We start from the raw sequence: 21,135 nt of genomic DNA on the forward strand, positions 1-21,135 counted from the left end.
CAAAAAGAAAGTGGGGAAAAACACAAATACATGGAGATTAAACAACATACTTTTAAAGAAAAACTGGGTCAAAGAAGAAATTAGAGGAGAGATCAAAAGATACATAGAAACAAATGACAATGAAACTACATCCTACCAAAATTTTTGGGATGCGGCAAAAGCAGTTTTAAGAGGGAAATTTATATCATTACAGGCCTATTTCAAGAAACAAGAAAACTCCCAAATAAATAACCTCACAGTAAACCTTAAAGAACTAGAAAAAGAAGAACAAATGAAACCCAAGGTCAGCAGAAGAAAGGAAATAACAAAAATCAGAGCAGAACTAAATGAAATAGAGAACAAAATGACAATAGAAAAAAATTAATATGACAAAGAGTTGGTTCTTTGAAAAGACTAACAAAATTGACAAACCCTTGGCTAGACTCACTAAATTAAAAAGAGAGAAGACACTAATTAACAAAATCAGAAATGAAAAAGGGGAAGTATCACGGATGCCACAGAAATACAAAGGATCTTCCAGGAATACTATGAAGGACTACATGCCACCAAATTCAATAACCTAGAAGAAATGGACAAGTTCTTAGAAACATATAGCCTTCCTATGCTGAACCACGAAGAACTGGAAAATCTAAAGAGACCAATCACCAGTAATGAAATTGAATCAGTCATCCAAAACCTTCCCAAAAGCAAAAGTCCGGGACCAGATGGCTTCACTAGTGAATTCTACCAAATCTTCAAAGAGTATCTAATACCTGTCCTACTCAAACTCTTCAAAAAAATTGAAGAAGAGACAGTACTTCCTAACTCATTTTATGAGGCCAACATTACCCTGATACCAAAACCTGGTAAGGACAACACAGAAAAAGAAAACTACAGACCAGTATCTCTGATGAATACAGATGCAAAAATTCTAAACAAAATTCTGGCAAATCGAACACAACAATGCATTAAAAAGATTATTCATCACAACCAAGTGGGGTTCATCCCCAGGGCACAAGGAAGGTTCAACATCTGCAAATCCATCAGTGTGATACATCACATAAACAAAATAAAGGACAAAAATCGTATGATTATATCAATTGATGCAGAAAAAGCATTTGACAAGATACAACATCCATTTATGATTAAAACACTGAATAAAATAGGTATAGAAGGAAAATACCTTAACATAATAAAGGCCATATATGACAAACCCTCTGCTAATCTCATAATTAATGGTGAAAAACTGAAGCCCTTTGCTCTACGTTCAGGAATGTGACAGGGCTGTCCCCTATCACCTCTGCTTTTCAACATAGTGTTGGAAGTCCTTGCCAGAGCAATGAGGCAAGAGAAAGAAATAAAAGGCATCCAAATTGGGAATGAAGAAGTTAAATTGTCACTCTTTGCAGATGACATGATGCTATATATAGAAAACCCTAAAGACTCCACCAAAAAGCTATTAGAAACAATCAACGAATACAGTAAAGTTGCTGGCTACAAAATCAACCTACAAAAGTCCATTGCATTCCTATATACTAACAATGAAATCTCAGAAAAAGAAATACAAAAAACTATCCCTTTTGCAATTGCAGCAAAAAGAATAAAATACCTAGGAATAAACTTAACCAAGGATGTGAAAGACCTATATGCTGAAAACTATAAGACATTTTTGAAAGAAATTGAAGAAGGCACAAAGAAATGGAAAGACATTCCATGCTCATGGATTCGAAGAATCAACATAGTTAAAATAGCCATATTACCCAAAGCAATATACAGATTTAATGCAATCCCCATCAAAATCCCAATGGCATTTTTTAAAGAAATAGAACAAAAAATCATCAGATTTGTTTGGAACCACAAAAGACCCACAATAGCCAAAGCAATCTTAAGAAAAAAGAACAATACTGGAGGTGTCACACTCCCTGACTTTAGCTTGTACTACAGGGCTACAATAATCAAAACAGCATGGTATTGGTAGAAAAATAGACACATAGACCAATGGAATAGAATTGAGAACCCAGAAATAAAACCTCATAAATATGGACAGATAATTTTTGACAAAGAAGCAAAAAACATACAATGGGGAAAAGAAATCCTCTTCAATAAATGGTGTTGGGAGAATTGGAAAGCCACGATGAAAAGAATGAAACTGGACTGCTATCTGTCACCATATACCAAAATTAATTCAAAATGGATCAAAGACTTAAGCATAAGACCTGACACAATAAACTGCATAGAAGAAAACATAGGTACTAAACTTATGGACCTTGGGTTCAAAGAGCGTTTTATGAATTTTACTCCAAAGGGAAGTAAAAGCTAAAATAAACGAATGAGACTATATGAAACTTAAAAGCTTCTGCACAGCAAAAGAAACCATCGACAAAATAAAGAGACAACCAACTGAATGGGAGAAGATTTTTGCAAACAGTGCCTCCGATAAGGGGCTAATATCCAAAATATACAAGGAACTCATGCAACTGAACAACAGGAAAACAAACAACCCAACTAAAAAATGGGCAGACGACCTGAAGAGACATTTCTCCAAAAAGGACATACAAATGGCAAATAGACATATGAAAAAAGGCTCAACATCACTAATCATCAGAGAAATGCAAGTAAAAACCACAATGAGATATCACCTCACCCGAGTCAGAATGGCTATCATCAACAAGACAAATAGTAACAAGTGTTGGAGAGGCTGTGGAGAAAAAGGAACCCTCATACACTGTTGGTGGGAATGCAGACGGGTGCAGCCGTTATGGAAGGCAGTGTGGAGGTTCCTCAAAAAATTACGAATAGAATTACCATATGACCCAGCAATCCCTCTCCCGGGTATCTACCCAAAAAATCTGAAAACATTTATACATAAAATCACGTGTGCTCCAATGTTCATTGCAGCTTTGTTTACGGTGGCCAAGACATGGAAACAACCAAAATGTCCTTCGATAGATGAATGGATAGAGAAGTTGTGGTATATATACACAATGGAATACTATTCGGCGGTAAGAAAAGATGATATAGGAACATTTGTGACAACATGGATGGATCTTGAGAGTGTAATGCTGAGCGAAATAAGTCAGACAGAAAAAACAGAGAAGCATATGATTTCACTGATATGTGGTATATAAAGCAAAAACAACAAAAGAACAAGACAAACAAATGAGAAACAAAAATTCATACACACAGACAGTAATTTAGTGGTTACCAGAGGGTAAGGGGGTGGGGGGTGGGAGATGAGGGTAAGGGGGATCAAATATATGGTGATGGAAGGAGAACTGACTCTGGGTGGTGAACACACAATGGGATTTATAGATGATGTAATACAGAATTGTACACCTGAAATCTATGTAATTTTACCAACAGTTGTCACCCCAATAAATAAATTAAAAAAAGATAAAATGTTCCAGCAAACAACTGGGCATGCATTTGTGGATGGAATAAATAAATACACGTTAAACTCTAGAGTGGTGGGTGGGTATTTTAGGGAGATATAGGAAAAAAGAAAAGAGGCTTGGCTTGGTTGATTCATAAATTGAATAGCTGCCATCTGAGTAAATGGTGTTAGCTATGGCAAACATAGGATCTGGCTGGGACGCTTGTGTACCTGACAGCACAGCCATGCCTTGGTGGCAGTGTTTCATCATCCCTCTACACACTCATATACAGACAATCTGTGTGGCTCAGAATTCATGCCTTTGCCAATATTTTAATATATTAAAAGAATCTTTATTCATATCACATATTCAGTCACAGGACAGCATCCTCTTTTATGGTGCCATGAAATCCACAACCCCTCATATTCCCCTTTTTATCCTGTCTACTTATCTGGGATCATACATCAATTGAGAATAATTTGGGGAAAGCAGAATTGACAAAAGGAGATAAGAAGAGATAAATACAAATAAATCTCAGGTAATGCTATGGGAAGGAACTAACACCCAATTTTTCTTTCATCTCTATTCTATTTAATGTTCTTATTGGTTTAGCTGTTTTCTCCTAATTCAAAACACCCATTACACATAAATTCTTCTGGTTGTTTATTTCAACTCAATACGGTCTTGATTCACTAGTTGAGTATGTTTATATCATTTGACCTACTTCACCGGACCTTCTAAGTGCAAAATTTCCAATTGGCATCTCAGCGATTTGATGTTCATTTGGAACATCATCCATCAAAGATGTTTCTAAACCTCCTTCTCTGCATCAAAGATGCTTCATGGTTGCATTTGGACGTGTTTCAATTACAGTTCGGTTTTCGAACGTAATCCATTCTGGAAGACTGCTCGAGTTCTGAAACGTTTGAAAACCGAGGCACAGTATCCCCATAGAAAGTAATGCAAAACGGATTAATCCATTCCAGACCTTTAAAATCAACCCCTAAAACTGCAAATTTAGCATGAATTTTACTATCTAATGATACCATAGATCTATAAAATCTATGGTGTTCGTAAACCGAAATGGAGACATTCGAAAAGCGAGGCACCACTGTACACATAAATTATTGTTCTCCCCACTTGTTCTTTTTTCTCCTTGTACAAACTCCCTAATACAATCAAATGGACTAAGTGGAAGAAATATGCTCCTTCTTTTCAAAACTTCCCCTGGGCTCTCTGAACACATGCCTTGCATGTCACTCACTGGAGGATGGTGGAAAAAGAATGGGATTTGGACCCAGGAAGACCTTCTGTTTCAAGTTACTTAACTTTATGCAAGTGACCTTACATTTTTTGAGGCTCAGTTTCTTCTTTTGCAAAAGGGTGATGATGATACAAAAATGATAGAACAGTTGTGAAAATTAAATTAGCCCTCCCTGCCTCCCGAAAGCACTGGCTTCTATACAATGAGCACCTTCTATAAGAAAATAGAATCAAGGAGGGCAAGTAACTGGACCTATAGAACACTAATTAGTAGTAGGTTCAGGATCCCGACAAATTATGTCTGATTCTAAATCTACCTCAATAAATATTAGTTCTCTCTCCCTTCCTACCAAATTGAAATACACCCACTCCTCGTGGAAGCCTCCTGTCATTGAGTAGATAAAATGCCATGTTGTCAGAGAAGCCTTCTCTATAGCCTGAGTTCACGCTGATTATTTTCTTCACTGGGCTACCACAGCATTTCACTCATTAATATAGCCACCTGCCCGGTCTCAGGCGTCCCAGGTATTCTTCTAGTACTGGGATGAGTTTCAAAATGTGAAGGTTATTTCTGCGTGACTGGATCCCTGACTGGACCGCAAACTTCCTGAGGTCAGCAGAGCTCTTCTCACTGCCCTTTTCTTCACTCACTGCAAAGAACTTCAACAGACGTTTAAAACACCAGGGACAGGATCTAATCGAATGAACCTCTGCCACTGTTTGGGTTGCAAGACTGAGCAAATCTAATTTTTCTGAGTCTGGGTTTCATCATCTTTAAATTATTACAATACCCACGCCATCAGAGTGCTGTGACCCATTCTGTGAATAACAGAGTTTTACATGTAAGGGGTCATGTTGTTGTTTTGTTGGTGTCTGATGTCACATTATTTAACCCATGAATGCCAGAGTGAATGAATGTTCGGCAGATCACCTCTGCACTAGCAGCTGTAAGGTCAGAAATTTCATTCCACATCAAGGCCTTCTTAATTCTATTACCTCACATCTGTTGTTTAGACTCTGCTCATAATCAATTTCTGAGTCACTGATGGCTGCCTAATGGGAAGGCTTCCTGGTCTCGCTGCTGGTGATGCAGTGTGGGCTGCCGAGCCTCATGCCCCAGACTGTGCACCTGGGGAGCCTCATGTCACCACCTGTGCTGTCCTCTGGCCTTGCTGATTCTGACCAGACTGCCCCGTTTTGCCCTACTTCTCAGCATCCTCGTCCCAGGCTGTCATCTCTTCAATGACCCTGGCTCAGCACCGGTCTCTGATGGCCAAAAGCCTGCCTGCTACAATCCAAGCTGCCATCCGTGCCTTGGCCTTCTTGGACCTAAATGTACCACCAGCTCCCCCAGTCTTTGCAATCACACCCTCGTCAGGTGCCAGCACTGCTCTAGATCTTTTTGCTTTGGGGAAAACAAAAACCTAAATTCTGTGGTCTGACTCTCCCACCTCTTTTTTCCTATGCCCAGCTTTTCCAGACGTGGCCAACTTACACATCGCCAAAGTGTTGACTGCTTTAGCTCTTTATGGTTTGTTCTTGCCATGCCATTAACCTGACTGCTTTTACAAGCTTTCTTTGCAACCTATAATGTGTTTCCTCTTTCAAATTCCTTTAAGTTCTCCCTTCCACATGAATGAAGCCAAGACACTAGCACATTCACAACACAACATTTATGTAAATCCAATTAATCCAATCAAAGCTGGTATGTGTAAAAGCCTGTCTTGTGTGCTCTTTAAAGTCATTTCGCATGAATGCAAATTATAATTAGATGACTAAATTTAGAAGTATAGACCATCTTGCAAGAAAGCCAAGCATATTCAATCCTTAATACCATAAACTGGAAAATCTGAGTTTCACCTACCAAGAATAGTACTGTCCTATTTCACATACATTTCAATCCACACTTGCTGAAAGAACTGTAATATCATGTCCCCAGATTTCTAAAGCAACATATAGATGCACCTATTTCCCTTTAATTTCCAATTTATAATGAGGAGATTTAAGACATTTATTACACAGGTGAGCACACCTGTTAAACAATTTAGCAAATGCAGCTTAAGATGAAGCTTAAGATGGAAGCAAAACATAGCAACAGTAACAAAAATATCCTTGCCAATTTAAATTAGCTGTGCTTACCAACATGAACTTTCATAATTGTACAAATATTGATCTTTTAGCATTATTCACGTAGCAAATAACGATTTAAAATCATATAGTGTGTGTGTCATTGGAGTTAACTTCTTAGTAATTATCTAATTAAAAGTTGATTTGATAGTGATCTGTTTATTTTAAAAATGTAAGTACTCTGGAACACATTTAGCAGCAGAGACCAATGTGATGAATATTGCCCCAGATTCCTTAAAACGTTGAACAACATTCTAATGTTTTTCCTTTAATTTACTAAAGTAAAGTCAGTCACAGAAGTAGAATTACTTTTGTAACATAAGGAGACTTAGATGTTGAATGGGGCATCATTTTGCAGACAGTGAGGTTAAGAGGTTAGAACGTGTATCACAGGTTTACCTCTTCAAGCTGGGTGGGGTGGGAATTTTGACTTCATCTCTGAGTATTACTGTAATGTATTTCCCACTAAACAGCTTTGTGTTCTGAACCTAATCCCTTCTGTGTTATACACCTTCCCATTCCAGGCATTCTTGGAGTTCCTTCAACCTATGATTTCTCCAGCCTAAAGGGCTGCACATTCTTTGCTTGGAACCCCTCACTTCCCTGACTAGCTAACATCATCTCCTCTTAGAAATCTTCTCTTTCATCATTCCTTCTTCTGTTTTCCTCACCCCACACCCATTGCCATTTATGTGTCTCTATCAGGATAGTATATTTGAGTTCAGTGAGGATAGGAATCCTTTCTCCCATCTTTAAATATGCAGAACCCGTTACACACACAAAGCCTCTTCCAGGGAGGATTCAGTAAACGTATTTTAATGAATACAAGAAGGAATGAATTACTGAATACCAGATCATTGTGCTTTAATGTAATTGCTAGTAGGCTATTTCATTTGCACCCATTTGATAAGTGAGGTGCTAATTTGCACTTGTTTGATATTTCACCCTAATTGGGAAATCCTGCATTTCAAGGCAAAGTATCCATAAACAATAAAATCCTGATTTCATTTTCTCAGTTCCTCCCGAAGTTAATTGAAGTTGTAAGTGATTTGCCTGCCCATGCAGCACTGAATCTTTCTTTACTCATTAATGTCATTCTCTAAAGTACCACTAATTTTTATCACTCTCTGAGGAAAGAACTCTTTTCAAAAATAGTTCCTTGTATTGAGTCAAATGTTTCAACTCTTAGTCTATGATTACTAATGAAAATGTACAGAGTATGATTCAGAGAACCTGAGTGACAATAAAATCATGACTCATCTCATTTAGAAACATTGCCAACTCTCTGAATCCTACATCGAAGAAAGTTTCCTAATATACTATATATACAAATTTCAGATGTAAAATGTACTGGTGGTTTGATTTGCAAAATAGGAAAGAAGATGAAGTGCTCTTTAAATCAACCAATTTGTGGTTTTGGAAGAACTGGGGAAAAAAAGTATTGAAATATAGAAAATGTCACACTTGGTGAAGAAACAGCATATGCTACAAAAATGCTTAAGTAGTGACAATTTAACATTTTAAAAATATGTGCTAAGGACAATTAAAGACATGGAGAAATGAATTAGTTGCTACAAAGGGAAAATATGATTTTTAAAAAATTTTAAACAAAATGATAGGTGTTTGAAATAGTCTCCATTTGAAGTAAATAAAATTTATTTTGAACTACATTTTACATAACTTTGATTAAATACAAAATTAAATGGGTGTATGTGAGGAAACTCTTTGAAATCAGGGATAACTAAGAAATAAAGCAAAATATTAAAGACTTGGGTCTTGAAAAAATTTGTACTTTATAACCTAAGTATCTATGAATGAGTAGTTCGTCTAAATATATTTTATCATGAAAACTAAATATATGAAAGTATTTTTAGTTTTCATTATCATGAAAATGCTAAATATACTTTAACATTTACTTAAATGCCTAGTCAATTGAAACAGTCTTAAAGAAAAGAGTACCCCAAATCATGCTAATTTCTGCTTCTTTAATTCTGTTACCTTAAAATACACAAATAGTTACCTATATCTACTATTGGAAAGACATTATATTAGACACTATGTGATGAGGAAAGATATATGAGGCCTATTTGCTGGTCTATAGTATTTATAATCTTCTGAAGGCCAAAATATTTGTATGTAATCAACTATAATGAATAACCATTGTATGTGCTAATACAATCAGAAGCATTTTAATAATAGCCTGATTCCAAGATGGCAAATCCAATTAGAAGAGGTTACTTAGAGCTTTGTCTTAAAGACTGAAAGCCCATATTAATCTCAGTTAAAAAGAACATACCACAATCTCTTAGTAATGTCTGTCGTAGTCATGGGAGGGGGACAGTGTATATCATTGTGCAGTGTTTTTGCCTATCTAAAAATAGTTTAATCTACTTCCTTTACAGATGAGACAACTAACCACAAGGTGGCTTTATACCAACCCCAAGGCTAGTGCATTAAAGTAGGAACAGTATAAAAAATTCCTGCTCTGCTTGCCAGGAGTAAAAATACACCTGGAATACATCATTCAGTGCTGGTGCCACACCTTAACATGTTGCGTACGGATCACGAGAATCTTCATGAGGGATTTAAACCCCACCGTACGCAACGTGTTAAAAACATAGGACATCGCAAATGAAGTCAGATGTGTGTGGCCAACATGGTGACCTGGACTCACATCCCCGCCATGAAAGATGGAGACTCTAAGTCTCAAGAAAGGAAGAGTCGAGAACTGAAAAACAACTTCTTGTGCTGGGAAACCATCCAGGTTGTTCCATGTGGCTTCAAAGGGTGAGACAGGCCAGTGAGCGGAAGATTCAGAGACAGACTTTACTTCATTGTAAGGTAGAGGTCTCTTAACAGTGAGGCTTGTCTTATATGCAGAAAGGGCTGCCTGGGGAGCCGTGAGTTACAGCAAGGAGGAAAGCTCAGGTCCCCTGCTTATCAGGCCAATGAGTCACTGTTCCTTTTTTTTATTTATTTTAATTTCAGATCATCATGAAACCTGCATGTACAAAATTTATTACCGATCATTTGCATTCACTGTTGCCATAAAATAGTACACATTACTGCAGCTTCTTTTATTCTGTCTTGCTTTCGCTCCAGCTCCCCATCCCGCATCTGCAACTACCCTCCTTTTTTACGGAGAGTATATAAGGGGGAAAGACTATTATTCAAAAAAGAAGTTTAAAGAAAATACAGATCACTGTTGACTGCAAGCTTCAAGGCAAGAGTTAGGAAAGAGGTGGGATTGGAAGGACCTAAATTAAAGGATGGGAAGCATTAGGTTGGTGCACAAGTAATTGCGGGTTTTGCAATTATTTTTAACCTTTTAAGCTGCAACTACTTTTGCGCCAACCTAATATTTCAATAGATGGAAAAGAAGAGCAGGGGGAATAACAGAAACCAGAGCATAGAAGAGAACTGCTTTCCTAAGTCTCTACTGTTTCCCAGTAAATGGCACCACAGGACTGGACCAAGGGTTTTTGCTGTCATTTTGACAATATTCTTAAGTCCCTTCAAAAAAGAAAAAAAGACTTCAAAATATAATAAAATATAAATGTAGAAATGTTTATGCTTTTCTCTTAAATATATTAATACCGCTGAATATTCTTTCATGCCTCTAACTAGTTGCCAAACCTCAAAGATATGACTATGCCTTGCATGAAGCAGATATGTTATATGTGAGTTATATGTAGTGTTATAATTATGTTAAAATCACACTATACGAATTTCCAATCTGTGCATCAAAAATGGGTAGGATTTTGTTATAATCACTTATAGTGAGTGTCACATGTAGTTTTACTTTTTATCCGAAAAGATCTGAAGCTAGGAATGTAAAAGAAGGCATAACAGAGCCAAATTATTTGGGAATTCAATGCTCTTGTTCTTTATCTGCTACTACCGTACCTGTTCACTATCACAAATGAAGTGTAAAATCTTTTCAGTCAACAGTATAAAGTCACAAGAAAAGAACTCATAATAACATACTCCACCTCTCTCTCCCAACTAATACTGCTATGCAGTGAGATGCATTGCAGGTGGTCTTAACACATTCAGGAGGCGGTGAAAAACCCAGCACAGGGACAAGGACTGTCCCGTGTTAAAGGCACCTTGGAGCCATTCTGCCTAGGTATGCCAGTTCCTTGCAGTGGGGCTCTGAGCTAGATGTTAACGCTTCCTATGCTTCAGTGTCCTCATCTGCAGATTGAGATAACAATAGTGCCAATCTTCAATGTTGTTTTGAGAATTAAGTTAGTAATACCTGTAAAGCACTTAACAGCAGTAAGTGCCCTTATATACTGCTAACTCTTTGTGTTAACTTCTCATTAGTAGCATGGCCTTGGGCAAGTCACATAATCTCTCTGCTCATTCATCTGAAAATTAAGTGGTAAACTAAAGGATCTCTAAGGCTTCTTTCATGACTAAAAAGTTCCAATTACAAAGCATGTTCTCTCTCATATTGGATTCACAAGTCTTTTCCGAAAATGGAGTGGCAGAAATAGCCTGATAGTGTAGCTTGAATAAAGTGTCTACTGGATTCCTGTATCTGTATTCTAGACTTCATCCAGGAAAAACGAAAAGGGGACCCCCGCCCCCAAGTAATCATGTGATGAAAAGCAAGAGGGAAGAGGAACAAAGCTTTCTTTGTGAAAGACCAAAAGGGTTGTCACATAGTTTTGACTGAGTCTCTTCATTCATTTTACTGAGCAAACCCAATGTGGCAAAGACACATACGAAGGAAGAGGTCATTGCCACCTACTCAAAGATATTGTTTTGCTTTTTAATTGGAAATGTCAGGAATTCATTTTAAATTACAAGATGGGGCCCCAGGTGTGCTATCTCTATCCAAGAATGCTCAATTTTGGTGTCTGTGAGAACATAGCATTCTGCTTTGATGAGATCTCTGGAATTATAAACTGTTTCTCAGTGTGAAAAGTGCTTCTGTGCAACCCAGTGTGAGAAAAAGCTAAATCTGAAATCTCAAAAAAAAAAAAAAAATCTCAATAGAAAAGTACAGTTTCTCCTGGCACTACTGAAAGCATCCTTTAAAAAATGGGGATCATTGAATTAAAAACACAATACACAATTTACTCAGCATAGAGGTTCTGGTTATATCAACCCAAATCCTGCCTCCCTTAGAAAGGAAATGGCACAAGTTATTTTGGAATACATAGATATGTCAGGACTACATTTGTATTTAACTGCCCTATGCTTTCATAAGCTTTTTATTTCCTGATACTGCTTTGAAAAATGGGGGGAGGGGAAGATTGACTTTAATCCTGGTTTCGGGATTTGGAGAAAGTCAAGTAACCTCTTTTATCCTTATAGTCCAGGTCTGCTACACCTGAGAGGTGTTCAACAAATACTTGCTCAAGGAAAGAAGGAATGAGGAAGGTTGGAGGGAGGAAGTCCTGGGTAGTCCCTAGCATTTAATCAAAATTGTCCCACTCCAAAGAGGCTGCTACAAGTCTTTGCTATCTCTATGTTAATTAACAACTGATTTAATTAGCATTGTGTATCTAAAAAATGATTTTTTTATTGATGAAAGTAGTGACTTTTAATTAGCATGATGAATGCTAAAAATGGACTCTTTATTGGTGAAGTTAAAGACTTTCAAGCTCTGTGGATAGACTAAAATAGTTTGGAGATACTTCCCACCCTTGAATGAACAAGGGTAAGACTTCAGTGAGGCCTGTAACCTATATACCCCAATGGCTTGTTCTTGAGGGACCTAGAGTCCGGCCATTGGTTTAGGAGCGTTTCTGCTTGAAGCATGTCAGCCTGAGGACACAGAATCCCTCGGGGCTTTGCTGAACTTTTCATACAGGGTTTCAAACACTCAAACTACTGAATTTACAGAACAGGGTACATGGACTATTTTGCCAGTTTTAATGAATGGTTATTAAGTAACTACATGCTCAGCAGATCTGAGTCATTACAACCTCATCATCACAAACTTCAAATGGTGTCTAGAAAATAACTGAAGAACTGGGTATGACAAAATTGGCTTGAGTTAGACTACAACACCCTGACTCTGAGGTGCTCAAGTCTAGTGAGCATCACAAAGTATGGAAACATGAATAAAAATAAATACAACATAAAGTTATTTTAAAGCAATAATTTGTGAAAGAAGTGAAGGAATCACAGAAGCTAATTCAGTTACATCATTGGAGGATGGGGGCAAGAGATCTGCTCAGAAAAGTTGAAGCTAGGTCTGGAGGATATAGCAGAATGTCCCAGAAAGTTGGCGGGTTTTTGGAGGGAGGAATGGGAAGAGCATTACAGAGCTTAGAAGCAAGAGAGATAAGAATGTATTCATACAAAAAATTACAAAAGTATTATAGACAAAAATATATATATACACACCACACACACACACACACACACACACACACATACACGCACGTGTTTTCACTCATGCATGTTCTCTCAGACAGAAAGGTCCACAAAAAGAATGTCTAGAGTTTTAAATGCACCTGGTCTGGAGAAAAATCTCTATGATTCTGTTTTTAGAAAAAAAGAAAGGTAATTTTACTGACAGTGATTCTCAAACTGTCATAATATAACTTAAAAAGTAACCAGCCTGCTGAGTGAAAACTGGCATTCTCAGAAATAGTTTAAATAGTACTGAATATAGAACTTCATTTCACATATTTTAAAATATCTTGCATCAGAATGATATTCATTATGATTTTCCAAAATCTGTCAGAAGAATCTTCCAAACTCCAGGCTGAGATCATAATGCTCACATCAGAACTGGCCTTCTCGACCTGTATGGATGGGAATGTTCAGCTGTGAAAACCGAGTCCAAGTTTTATTGGTTACTCCACTGGTCTTAGGAACCAATGAAGCTTTGTTTTTGAGCACAAATTTTAAATTTCCCTTTTTGTGTCTGGTTGTAATTGAGGCTATACATCAACGTGCATGTAAATACCATAAAGAGCACATTGACATATAATCAATATGCGTAACTCTCCCCTGTCTTCTAAGAGTGCCACCACTTAATGCTATGAATCAAATCTGCCTGTGGCCACCAGAGCGTTAGACTTGAAGTTAATAGGTTGAGATCCTAGATCTGTCATTTACCAACTGGAGCGAATTGCTTAAGCTCCCTAGATGTGTTAGCACATATATTATCTGAGAGGGTGAATGTGAACAGAAATGATTAGTATACCTGATGTCCTTTTGCTGTGCACAATCAATAAATATTATCAGCATCTATGCTAGAAGAACTTATTGAGTACTTAACACGTGCTTATGTTTAATTCTTACAAGGTATCATGCTGAGTATCATTCTCTCAATCTTACAGGCAAAAAAACTGAGGCTTGGAGATATAATTTCATGAATATTGTCTTAACTCTCGAAGAGCAGTGAATAGGTCTACTCATTATCTGCGTCCAAGGAACAGCAAATTACACAAATCAATGGGATGATTCTTGACAATACTCAGAGCTTATTGAAATATTTTGAAAAACAGAATTGGGTATGGAGTAATACTCTGTAATAATTAGTTAGGAGACCATTTCATATTGGCTTTTCGAGTTATTTATTTTTATTATTCTCTCTACAGGAAACTCAGAAAAGTATACAATCTTATTTGTTTTTCCAGACCACAGAGTTAGACTGGCAAAGCCATGCTACAAGCAGACATAACCATCTCCAACGATGAGGTGTTTACATAACTCATTAGGTTTTCCTCATATGTATGAAGTTATTTACTGTCTCCAAAGTGCATGGTCATCCATTTGATTCTCAAAACAGCTCAGAAATATAGGAAGAATAAGTCAATATTTTTTTTCAGATAAGGTAACTGGATCAGAGAAGCTACAGGGATAATGAGTAATGGGGGATGGAGGAGGAGGAGGAGACAGAGAAAGGAAAAAGGAGAAAAGGACGGGGAAGAGAAGAGGCAGAGGGAGAGGTGGAGAGAGAGGGAAAAGGAGAGGGAGGAAAAGCTAGTTGGATTTTAGAGCCCAGGCCTTTGCTCTCCCCTTCAGCATCAGGTTCTCCTTATCAGTTTGCAAAGGGGGTGGGATAAACTGAAAAAGAGAGACAAAAAGGAACCCTGGGACAGAGGGAAGGAGGAACAGAAAAAAAGAGGGAGGATATGAATGAATAAACATGAATGAGAATATCTAAGTAAAGAAAGCTCCTAAGAGTGACGAGGGGGAGTTTAAATACATTCATAAACCCTCAGAAAATAGTTCTTAACTTTTTGGGGAACTTGGACATTTCTGACAGTCTGATGAAGCCCTGGAGGCTCTTATTAGAAAGATGATGCATACATACATATGTATATACAGCATTACAGTATGTTCACTGTTCCCCCAAATCAAGGGCTAAGTCCCATTTTAAGAAACACACCTGAGAACTAAAATCCCCTCTCTCTCTGTGCACCGCAGTTTGCAGATCTAGAACCAGAGGGTGGATCCCCATAAATGCAGGTGCCTGAAGCACCATATTGTGTGTGCTACAGAGGTAAGAAACATGCCTTCAGAACAGAAATACCTCTGAGTCCCTTCTGCTGCCACCCACTTTTCCACAACATTTCAAGCTTAACAGGAAAAACACAACTTCCTACACCACACACTGAAGCCATTATCACACTGGAACACAAAGCTTCCATCAAACCAGAAACAATGAAATTGAGGATAAAAGTTTTGAGAAAATGTTGACTCTTCTAATATTGAATCACTGTGACAAAATCTTAAAAGATTCATTAATGTGTTAGGATAATGGTATATAACAAAAAGACTAAATGCACAGGCTTTGTTACTGTGGGACTCCAAATTGGTTATCTAATCTTTCTTACATCCAAGTCTCCTTCATAAGTTTATTGTGAAATTAATTATATTAATGGATTTATAAAAGTTAATACAAGTCTGACATATAATCTCACTAAATATCATATGTCTCATTTACAAAGTGGGCTTAATGAAATGATAGTACTTATGTTTAAAGAAAGTACTACCATGGTGAGCAGTAAATGAACACATTAAATGTACCTAACAGTGTCGGGTGCATAGGAAATATTAGCTAGTGTTAGCCTACTTGAAGAAATGGAAGAGTCCTCAAAGATAGGAGTCATTGACTTGATTCCAAGAACAGAGTTCTGATTTTTACTGTTCCTGCTATTCAGACTCCCCAATTTTTGCAAGTACATTTGGGCATATAACACTTTTATAATGATGATTTATATTATGACCTTTGGTGTGTTTACTTAATTCCCCAAATTAAGCTGTAAACTCCTTAAGATCAGTGAACATGGTTTACTTCTGAAGTTTCCTTTATAAGCTTATATGGTGCTTGCCACACAGGAATTCAGTAAACATTTACTAAATTATTTTATTAATAATGCTAATGATATAGTGATATTTTATGGAGCATCAACTATTGACCAAGGATGACATTTATATATTATATCTAATTGAATATTCAAAATCCTGTGACAGGAAACTGAGGCTTAACAAGCTTAAATAAGCTGTTCAAGGTTACCCAGCAAGTAGAGTTCCCAACTGTTAATATAACAGCAGGATGTACTTTGGATCTGAATCCAAATTTGTTAAACTCCAAGCCTGGGCCCCAAGTCAATACTATATGAAAGTGGTAACATGGAAAAATATATTGCTTTTAATTTTCAGATAAATAAATTTAGCAAGTATAAAAGAAAACCAAAGTTTGTGGTAGTGAGGAGAATTACTTTTCAAAATTAATCTAAATCATTAGAAATGAGTTTCAAAGGTTAAAAATATAAATATTATGAAGAACCTTTATCACTACAGTCCATAAAATATAAGAGATGGAGAAAGAGACTGAAGTATGTATTGAGCAGAATGATTTATGAATCAACCGAATTTGCATATTGTAACAAAAAAGACAAAGGCTTGGGAGTTTCACAGAGTAGGGTTAAAATTCTGGGTAGAACCTTGGGCAAGTTATTTCATCTTTCTAAGTCTCAGTTTTCCCAAATGGTAGGTGACAATAATAAAATTGCTTTCAGAAATAATACAAATATTAGATGTGTATAAGGTACATAACTCAACAAGTGATGGCTGTGCTAAGCCAGTGTTCTCAACAGGAATGGAAAAGCAGAGCTGCCATTAGTGTTCCCAACTTCTCATGTCGGGCGTGCACTATCCAAAGAGCAGAAGGGGAAACAAAGGCCAGAGCATAGCTGCCCTTTGAAACCTACCATTTGCTTCTCTGCAGACTGATGCTCTTGTGCCTGAAGCACTAAAAGTCAACATGTGTAAATCAAGTTGGATCCTCTCTTGATGCCCGCCCATCAGTCATCTCTGGCTCCCTTCAGAGAACAAGTTCTTTGGAAATACTGAGAAGCATGGCACCTGGCACAGTCTCATGGCCATACAAACACCACGTCCACCACTTTTGTTTTCAGTGTTTCTAGTTTACTATCTGATCTTCAGTGTCCTCCAATGTTAAGTAGAGAGAGTATGTCCTGGAAGGGCTGCTCTGAGAAATAGAACTGGCTATGATGATTCGGCGCCCAGCACAGAGTAGGCACTCTGTAATGACTAATTCCCTTTCCCCTCCTCTATTCCCCCTAAGTGGAGAATAATCAAAATCTTCAGGCCAGTATGTTAATGTTTCTAACTGGCACCTGCCACTGTAGATGGATGGTTAAGATCTGAAAAGTGCTGTCTTATTTAAATAAAACACAGCATAGTAATTACCAAGGGACAAGTTACAGACATTATTGATTATGGTTGTAATCAAACCAGTGTCCTGAAAATGACAAGCTTTTTTATTTAAGAAAGAAAGAAAGAAAGAAAGAAAGAAAGAAAGAAAGAAAGAAAGAAAGAAAGAAAGAAAGAAAGAAAGAAAGAAAAGAGAGGGAAAAAACACCCTGAGCTATTTAGTTTCCAGAGAACATGTACCTGGAAGCTCAACATCTGCAGAAAGCAAAAAGGGCCTCAACAAAAGTCCATTTTTTCCCCTTCCAGCTTTTCAAATGGAGGTGAGAGAAACAAATAAACATGAAGCTGGATTTTGGGTTTCTGACACATTTTAGGGAATTACAATTAAAATAAAACAAAACAGTTTCTGGTACAAGGTTCAACATTCTCAAACTCATATGCTGGAGGTGACTTGGAAGCCACAGTACCCACGATAAACAAAGTTACGTTGAAGTTAGCAAGAAGTTCCTTGCTTTGTACCTAGATTTCCATTATGTGTGTTAGGCACTTTTCAGTATTTTGTAAATTATTAAATCATTTCCTCTAAAATCAAAGAAAACACGAATATCCAAACCTAATACATACGACAAATGTTCTTAACATTCAGCCTCTGAAACTAACACTTCCCTGTTCATTTTTTAATTTCCTATTTGTTATCTGTCATCTGTTGAAGGAGGGAGGAAAGGAGGGAGGGAGTGAGGAAGGTAGAGAGGGAGGCAGTACCACAGAGGAAGGGAACCTCCAATAATTTGACAATACTACAGGAACCATAATGTTTTCTGAAGAAATACCACCAATTCTCCTACCAATAACTTTGCACCATATTCACGTATGTAAATTATTATATGACTATTATCCTAATAATTGCATATGTGTGTGTGTGTGTGTGTGTGTGTGTGTGTGTGTCTCACACACACACTGTCTCTATATCCAAAAGGCATTCGCAGGGAGGCTCTAAGAGAAAAGGACTCAAGCTGCCCTGGGAGAGGAGCAACCTTTAAATAAACCTCAGAATTTAAGCACAGCTCCTGCTTTTCAGCAAGCACTACTGCTGGAGCCTCTTATTTTAGGAGTTCTCATATTCTTTTTTAGAGATTTGATCCCTGGTCAGTTTAGCCCCATTGGCACTTTCATCTGAAGAGGAAGGAACAGAAATGGGCACCCCGTGGTAAAACAGGAATAGGCACCCCGAGCAGGAGCCCCTTCCTCACCCCAGCAATTGATCCCCTCTCCCTCTCGCCGACACCGCTGCTGCTAGCTAATCTTTCCGTTGCAATCCAAGAGCAAGGCCACAGAGGAGACATAGTCAAAATTCATACCAATGGCTCAACTCCTCCCCAGCACCCACGACCACCACCACCCCACCATTACCTCCTATAGCCCCCTTCCCACCCATTCCCCGCTCCATCACCCAACACGGCCGCCACCGCAGGAGGTGCGGGGGTGGCCGGGGAGGAGATGGGGGCTTTCTTCGCACCCACCCTGACGCGCCCTGGAAGAATGTCCTCTGGTGAAAGGGTTGTCCGCAACTTGCAGGAACTTAGAAGGCAAAGGCGGCCGCGTTGGGGCCTCAACCCCGAAGGCGAAGGGCGAAAACAGGGAGTGAGAGGCGCGGGCGAGCACCCCAGGGCTTACCACGAGCACGGGGACCCCGGCAGCCAGCGAGTAGAGGAGCACGGGGGGCACGGCGCTGCTGTCCTCCGGGCCCGGGTAGGGCTTGCGGTAGGCGCTGTCGTGGCAGAAGAAGCCCTGCACGTTCACGGTGAACGTGTCCGTGTATTCGAAGTAGTACGCCAGCATCACCGTCCCTGCCATGATCACCATCTGGAAATAGAGCATGCTGCTGGTGAGCGCCGCGGGCAGCGGGGGCATGCACGCCTCCCGGGTCCGCCGAGGCAGCCGCCGGGGGCGCGGCGGCGGGGGCGGCGGGAGGCGGGATGGAGCCGCTGGAGGAAGAGGCGGAGGCAGGTCCGGGTTTCCAGCACCGACAGGCGGCGGCGGAGACGGCTACCCCTGGACGAGCCCCCGTTCCCCTCCCCGCCCCCTGCCCTCCGCAAGCGCCGCCCGCCCGGGCGCGGGGTCGCGCGGGAGGGCGGGGAGTCCCAGGGGACCGGCAGTGGCCTCAGCGCCCAGGCGAAAGAGCATTCGCGATGCTGCAGCGCGGGGTCCAGCCCCCAGGTCCGCCCGGAGGAGGCGGCGTCGGCGGACGGGGCGGCAGCAGCCGGCACAGTGGCACATGTACCCCTCAGAGGGCGGACGCAGTGGAGCTGGAGAAGCTCCTCGCGGGGTAAAAACCAAAAAGGAGGGTGGAGAGGGGAGGCAGCAGAGAAGGAGCTTCTAGAACTCCCTTCTGAGGCAACAGCTGGGAGGTTTAAGAAACCCGCACACCGCCTGGGAAAATGGTGCGTGGACGCGTCTTCGGCTCGCAAACGCCACCAAAGCGCGAAGTGGCAGCGGCCGCGCGGCGAGTTTCAGCCGGCGCTCTCTTGGATTCCTTAACCCCGCGCAGGACACACGCCAAGCGGTGGTTTCCAGGTGCAGTTAGAAAAATAATCTCAGAAGATTTTTAGGTTCGGGGTTCTTTGCCTCCCTTCCAGCTTCCTAGGGCTTTGTATGTAAAAACCCAGAAATCATAGCTGGCTAGCTCGCGAGGCATCGTCTCTTGCACAACGTTCCCTTCTTCGCTCCTGTATTTTCCTCTTGCTCATCTTCTGTCTCCCATTATTAGCTGCTTGTGATATGAGACACTGCAGCTCCCGAGGAACCAGAGGAGGCAGCCACCAGGGGAAAAAAAGACTATTTGCTTCATTTCGCTATTCCACGATTCCCAGGGAACAGCCCGGATTCTTCAGGGGTCAAGTGAAAGGAGAGGGAGAGGACGCGGGCGCACACCGCATGCATACAAACCGCACCCCTGCGTACACGCATGTGCGTGGGCATGAACTAGCTATGGAACTGCAGATATGTACAGATCCCGCTTCGTGATGCCATGTGGGTCCCTGCCGTGCGTGACAAGTTTAAGCAGAAGACTTGGGGGGGGGGGGCAGGGGCTTCCCAGAGCCTGATTCTGCTCACAACCTCCACCCAAGAGAGCGGGTAAAGACGTGTGCATACCAGGCAAGAGGATGAAAATATCCCGAGTCCTGCCCTTCTTAAAATGTAGAATTGCCTTACAGGTTTCTGGAATATTCATTCATTTTAACGTTTTGTAGCTTGATGATTTTTAGAAGTGGGCCTTGATCATCAGGAAAAAGCAACATTGTTAAGCCAAAAAAAAAAAAAAAAGGCCATTTACATTTGGCAAATGATTGGTAGTTTGGGAATGGGATCCTAATGGCAGTGTGAATTTCTTCAATATAGAATACCTTACCCTCCACATTATCATAAACATCATTTAATAATTAATTACGTGATGATTACAGGACAGATGACACCGAACAACATACATAATAAGTGATTTGGGGCAGTGGGAGTAAACTTCTTAAGTGAACAAGAGTGATTTACCACATTATGGTAATATTATATGCTATAACTACTGCAAAGATACATGGTTTAGTGCTCATTCAAAAATCATTCTAAGTCTGTAAGAGTGTTTAAACTACAGTTCTAAATAGGATTTGCCCAAACCTTTCTACTTAATAGAATTTTTAGGACAATGGTGCTCGTTTTTAAAGGTAGTTCTTAAGGATACCTT

The 21,135-nt window shown here is 39.6% G+C and overlaps 1 protein-coding gene across 4 annotated transcripts in view; it reads right to left on the minus strand.

The window, feature by feature from the left end:
- The window catches only part of PLPPR5 (phospholipid phosphatase related 5), a 112,386-nt gene extending 91,937 nt beyond the window's left edge, over nucleotides 1-20,449 (minus strand). For 2 of the 4 annotated variants that reach the window (XM_019747040.3, XM_019747039.3), the window contains exon 1: nucleotides 19,077-20,449. In XM_019747040.3, coding sequence (XP_019602599.1) covers nucleotides 19,077-19,313 — 237 coding nt within the window. In that variant the 5' untranslated portion in view covers nucleotides 19,314-20,449. The remainder of the gene's footprint in view (nucleotides 1-19,076) is intronic. The other 2 variants (XM_019747043.3, XM_019747041.3) reach the window with 2 other exon arrangements.
- Nucleotides 20,450-21,135: the final 686 nt, after the last annotated feature.

This window comes from Rhinolophus sinicus, chromosome 7 (genome assembly GCF_057876585.1).
Source record: "Rhinolophus sinicus isolate RSI-liver-muscle chromosome 7, RSI-T2T, whole genome shotgun sequence".
NCBI classification, from domain to species: domain Eukaryota; kingdom Metazoa; phylum Chordata; class Mammalia; order Chiroptera; family Rhinolophidae; genus Rhinolophus; species Rhinolophus sinicus.